This window comes from Bombina bombina, chromosome 8 (genome assembly GCF_027579735.1).
Source record: "Bombina bombina isolate aBomBom1 chromosome 8, aBomBom1.pri, whole genome shotgun sequence".
Classification (NCBI taxonomy): Eukaryota; Metazoa; Chordata; class Amphibia; order Anura; family Bombinatoridae; genus Bombina; species Bombina bombina.
The window spans coordinates 303,211,180-303,217,604 of NC_069506.1; the positions used below are offsets into that span (position 1 = coordinate 303,211,180).

Consider the following 6,425-nt stretch of genomic DNA (forward strand, 5'->3'; position numbering starts at 1 on the left):
TGAACTTGCAATATGAGGACATACGATTCTGCACTATATACTGCTCGCCTTTGTGCGCTTCTCTTCTAATCTAGGCCAAAATGATTCAATACAATGCACTTTCATTCACTAAAAATGTTGTTGTTTTTTCACTGTCCCTTGGAAGCTGGAGAAAATTTCATAGCATTTGGAACATTAATTTTTCTGCATCTTTTATAGTAATTGCTTGATGCATGCAGGAGCTCATATATCTGTTCCTAACTGGCTACAGCAGAGGACATAAGATATACAGAACACAAGAGGCTTTGATGCTTTAAAATGCTTTAATATTTTTTGGGGGGGTTGCATTAGGGTTGCCACCTCTGCCATCTTTTCCTGGACACTTATGAGTTATACATGCTGCAGGGTTTGCAGGGAGGAACATGAATAGTGCTGTTCAGTGTCCCTATTTGTCTGCTTTCTATTGTTGAAATCTTCATGTTCCTACCTGCAAACTCTGCAGCATGTATAACTCATAAGTGTCCAGGAAAGCATGGCTGAGGTGGCAAACCTAGGTTGCATGCAGTTCCTTTGCAATGCAGTGATTAATCACTGATACGTATATAAAATGATATTTATGTCTACAATGTATTCTGTTGTCACCATATTGTTTGCGCCTTATTGTGATACACAACTCACCAAGCTCATGCGCTGTGGTGAAAGCAGAGGGAAGACCGTCATCCTCTATTACAGAACAGCTGCGCCTGGGATCACACATTGTGCCTACGTCGGCCATTCCTAGAGTGTCACATGTTGAGGCTCCACAGAGATCCTGTATGGAGAGAGAGAAGGGTCAGTTTATAAGACCATTTACCATCTTCCAAACATGGTTTTCCTCCCGTGCTCAGTTGTTCCAACACAGCTTTGTAATCTTCCCCCATCCTTAAAGGGACAGTAAAGTCTGTTTCCACATCTCCTTAAAGGGACATGAAACTAAAAAAAATTAGTTCATGATTTAGGTAGAACATACAATTTTAAACAACTTTCCAGTTTACTTATATTATCAAATTTGCTTCATTCTCTTGGTATCATTTGTTGCAGGAGCAACAATGCACTACTGGTTGCTGACTGAGCCAATGACAATCAGTATATATATGCAGCCACCAATCAGCAGCTAGAACCTAGGTTCTTTGCTGCTCATGAGTTTACCTAGATAAACCTTTCAGCAAAGGATAACAAGAGAATGAAGCAAATTAAATAATAGAAGCAAATTGGAAAGTTGTTTAAAATGGCATGCTCTTTGTAAATCATTAAAGAAAAAAAAAAATGTGGTTTCATGTCCCTTTACCTATTGACTATATTAAAGCCATGTAAATATGAAGCTACAGAAGAGGTTAAACTCTCAGTGAGAGGTGTGAGATATAAGTACTAAAATGTACATTTTCAGTTGCACTTGCTTTTGTGTAATGAATCAAACAGGGATAACATAACGAAGCCATTGTGGATAGAGGGGAAAAAATATAAGAAGGTCTGCTCTCCCTGCAAGCTTAGCCTATTTTAATGGGATGCAGTTTCAACTAGTGTAAGCTAGTTCACATAAAAAAAACCCTAAAGGAGCTATTTCCCATACATTTTGTACACTGCAGCTATTAAAGCAAATCATTGGAAACACATTAAAGGAACATAAATCTTCCTCAATTCAGAGAGAGCATTCAATTGTAAACAACTTTCTAAATGTACTTATATAAGCATATTTTATTTATACTCTTGGTATCTTTTGTGGAAAAGCAGCGATGTAAGCTCAGGAATGTGCCCATCTTGAGCATTATATAACAGCAGTTTTGCAAGAGTGTTATACATTTGCAAGAGCACTAGACAGCAGCACTATCTCCTATCATGTAGTGCTGCGGGCATCTACCTAAATATGTCTTAAACAAAGAATACCATGGGAACAACGCATATTTAACAACAAAAGAAAATTGGAAACTTCTTCAAAAATACTATGCTCTGTCTGAATCACAAAAGAACATTTGGGGGGTTTATATTCCTTTGAGGGAAAAACAATTTGAAAGTAAACTATCCCTTTAAATGTCCCTTTGAGCTATTGTCGCCCTATAAATCCTATACTATCAGCCATTCCTCTCAGTGCTAAAGTTAGACGGAGGTTAGCACTCCCTTCCTCTCGCTGTTTGCACTTATGTCTGAGTTACATACCTCTGTACTGATACTGTGTAACCAGCGTCGTTTCTATTGTACACTGTCATTATCTTGTCAGCACTGTGTAGGAATAACATCCTTAATATGAAGGCTTTTGGTTATTTCTGGCTAAACGTGGATTTAGCCTCTGTCGGTTTAACCTCAGCTATGTTTGAAAAGCCTGAAACTAAATGCGTCAAGTGGGGATTCTTTCATCATTTACATGTGATTCACACACAAAGCAAAAATGTGCTTATATACAGGGAGGTGATAGATATTTAGATTGTTGTATTTGCAAAGAATCCACTGTCATATCTGAGTGAATGTAGGACAAAAAATAGATGTCAATGTAAGCAAAATAAAGATTAAACTATTAATAGATTAGAAAACCTTTACATTATATACAGATAACATATATTTTCTTTAATAACCAGTAACAGTGTTGATATTTTTTTTGCAAGCGTCTAAAGGAATATAATGACGAGTTGTAATTCCAACAACAGTACTGGGCTTTCCTCACGTCTCATAACTTCCTCTGTAAGGAGAACCTATTGCTTGTTCTCAGACATAACTGTAGTGTAACTATACAATTATCTAATAAAGCATTTCACTATGACATTATTTACATGGATAAAGTGAATGTAAAGTTTAATGAATAAGTGCCGGTATCTAAAACTAATCTTAAAAACAGGGGCACTTTCATTCATTAAACTTTACAATGAAGCTTCTTTTTTAAAATATTCACCTTTTCTTTATGGAAAACAGACCGGCGATCCTTCGCCCTCAGCTCCTGCTGTAGATAGCAGATCGATGAGGAATCCAGGTTCCTCCAATCGTTGCAAGGCCCCACAAGCTGGATGCCAAATTGGAGGAACCCATATTCGTCTATGCTGTTCTAACTACGGCACGCACTTATTCATTAAACTTTACATTCACTTTAATGCAAATTTTGAGCATAAATCAGTTTGGCTTTTGTTTTGCTGCAGGTTTTTATATATTGCCTCATCCCATTTACAAGTGCACAAAAATTCTGTCTGGTATAAAAAGACATTAAATTTGAAATGATTTTTTCCTGATTCGGTTAGAGCATGCCATTTAAAAAACAAACAAAAAAACGCTACCATTTCTAAGTTCTTTTAGAGGAGGAAGTTACTAGTGGTGTTCCTGGTGTTCCTCAGGGGACAGATCTAATGCCTGTTTTGTTTAACATAATTATCAGTGGTATCAGCAAAGAAAAACAAGAGAAAGTATGTCTGTTTGAAGACAATTCAAACATTTGTAGAAGAATTGATGTACTGGAGGGGGGGGGGGTCAAATGAAGTGATTTTTAAAAAAAATGGAGGATTGGACAAATAACTGGAATCTAACCAGTTAATTACAGAGTCGATTACACTTTTTTGACTGTTATAAAAGAGGAAAGGTCATTTTTATTTTAGATGATATGAAATGTGGTAAATAATGTAGTACTAGTAAAGCCAATAGAATGCTTTGTTGTCTAGGAAGAGTCTTATGCCACTTTACAGATCTAGTCAGGCCTTATCTTGAGTATTGTGTGCAGTTCTGGAGGCCACAAAGATATAAATAAACTGTAATCTGTTCTAAGAGCAGGTACTAAAATGGCATTTGGTCTAAAAAGATAAAACGTACAAATAAAGAATTTATGTTCTACATATGTATAGTTTATAGGAGAGAAGGGAGAGACGTGATTTTGTAGAAACTTTAAAGTATATTAAGGGCTTAATAAAACTGAGGCTTTTAAGTTTCACAAAAAAAAGAGCAAAACTAGAATAAGGGGTTGTGATCGCAAGTTATAAAGTAACTGGTTCAAGAGTAATTTGCGGAAGCACAGAAAGCTGATTCATGGGGGCCCATTTAACAAGCTCCGTAGGGAGCTTGTGGGCCCGTGTTTCTGGCGAGTCTGAAGACTCGCCAGAAACAGCAGTTATGAAGCAGCGGTCATAAAGACCGCTGCTCTATAACCCTGTCCGCCTGCTCTGAGCAGGCGGACAGACATCATCGGAAATCAACATGATCGAGTACGATCGGGTTGATTGACACCTCCCTGCTGGCAGCTCAGGTCCGCCAGACTTTGTTAAATAGAGGCCATGGAATAAACTTCCATTACAGGTGGTAAAGACAAACACTGTGGGGGACTTGAAGAACTCCTGGGATATCTTTGTAGCTTATAACTTTATAGGAAATGTGGAAAGACTTGTTGGACGTATGGTTCTTTTCTAGTGTTAAAATCCATGTTTCTATATGGCCAGTGATTTTTAGCATATGCATGTATGGATGTTCCTTATTAGCTCATCAACTGTAGCATCATCTAAAGTGGCAGAGGGGAGCAGCTTTGGCTATGTATTTAACCGATTTGAAGAGGTTAAACTCATAGTAAAAGCAATCAACTTGTTTAGAAATACAATTATCTGTCAACATAGAGCATTCTGTGTGTATATTAGAATGTCCCTTTAATTGATCAGTAACAGGGGCTAAATAACTGCTAGTAAAAAATACCCAACTTATCCTTCAATGAACATAGAAATAGTTGGCACTTCTATGGCCATCAACTGGCTATTTAAACAGATCCTATGATTGGCCAAAAAAACATACAAAGCAGTTGCTGTTATAGGGGTGTATTGTACCCCAATAACCCCAGCTCTAATCCTCAAAGGTTCTGACCTTGAATACACAATATTTTTGTTGTTGTCACATTTAGTAGCTCCTTAATGTTATAGTCTAGCACTACCTATAACCTAAAGTAAAAGAGATCTCATGTTACAAAATAATGCATTTTCTTACTTAGGGGGTAGAAAAGTATATTTAGTTCAATAAAAGATCCCGCCCCCTATGCTCAGAAAAATACAAGGAGTATGGCCACCATGATCACTCATAAACATATCAGCCTATCAGCATTAAGTACTGGCCCTCCATACCAAATACGTTTTGGCGCCTCTGGTGTACATGAAACAGGTCTAGGTTTACTTTTTTTTTAATTTTATGTCTCTAAATGTGTAAGTCAATGCTTTGTAGAACAAAAAACCTTACAATGAGATTTACTTGTACGGACAAATGTTTAAGTGATTATCTTGATAAATAGACTTGAACATTTTAGGATAATTTAATTCATAACAATGAATAAATAAATATGAATTTGCTCAGTCTGCAATTTTGGATGCCGTCAATAGAATTTACATGAAATTACAAGAGCACAGAATCCTCCGCTTGTTCATCAATCTTGTTCCAATATTTTATCCAGCCAAGACCACAATAAAGCACCATTTGCTGGCTCGGATTAATGCATCAGATGTGACTGTTTCTTCTATTTAGCAGATAAATAAGCAAAATAAAATGAGTTAGAACTGTGCAGGCAACCAGCAAACACATCTCCATAAATATATATCTATTTATGACACTTGCTTGGCAATAACTGGTTCTTTTTATCAGATTTGAAAACTTTACAATATATTTTTATTATTAACTTTTCCCTCTTTCCAAGTAATTTAACAGAAATTTGATGGAAATCTCTAGCAATGTATATGTATGTGTCTCAATGTTAAAGCCATTTGCCTGTCTTTTTTTTCCCTATCACCCGAGATCTCCTATCTTTGAGCACTTATAACTTTTGTGTACTTTGTAATGTATTTTTTAAGTGTTTTGTGCAACGTTTTAGTTTCCCAATACAGTTAACCACAGCTTTGAGATTGCGATAAGGATTGAAGCGTAAAGGGTGATTGCAATAGCGCAATTGCAATTTCGCTCCACTTGTAATATCAGTTAATGAAAATGGCTCACAAAAACAGGATTACGCTAGCGCAAAACCGTATGCGCCTCACTTGTAATCTAGCCCAGTATGTTTTTTTTGCCCGTTTTAGCTTATATTAAAACTACACATCTTGGTGTATAATCCATACTCAAGAATTAATTGGTCGCTGGCTGATCAGGACAACCCTCAAAATTGTGGATAGCTGTGACTTTATGTCACTTTATGGACACAGACAGCATCCAGCACAGACAACTCAGCAGTTTCCTTTTTCCTATAACAAAACCTGCATTGAATGGCTTCACTGCCCTTTTTATTTCTTTCTTTAACTAGAATTCTCAAGAGCTATTGATAATGACTCACATTATGTTAATCTGACCTACAGACACCATATTGTCTTTTTAATTACGCACTGGGTAATTAACCCTGTACTCCACAGACAGCTATGAATTACATCTGAAGAGGAAAAGTCTGAAGTCTTAACAGCTTTTCCAATGCAGTATAATGTTTA

The 6,425-nt window shown here is 36.7% G+C and overlaps 1 protein-coding gene across 1 annotated transcript in view; it reads right to left on the reverse strand.

Annotated features, from left to right (window-relative positions):
• The window catches only part of ADAMTS15 (ADAM metallopeptidase with thrombospondin type 1 motif 15), a 94,173-nt gene that overhangs the window by 46,229 nt on the left and 41,519 nt on the right, over positions 1–6,425 (reverse strand). The window contains exon 2 of the mRNA XM_053691503.1: positions 658–790. Within this exon, the coding sequence (XP_053547478.1) occupies positions 658–790 (133 nt within the window). The remainder of the gene's footprint in view (positions 1–657; positions 791–6,425) is intronic.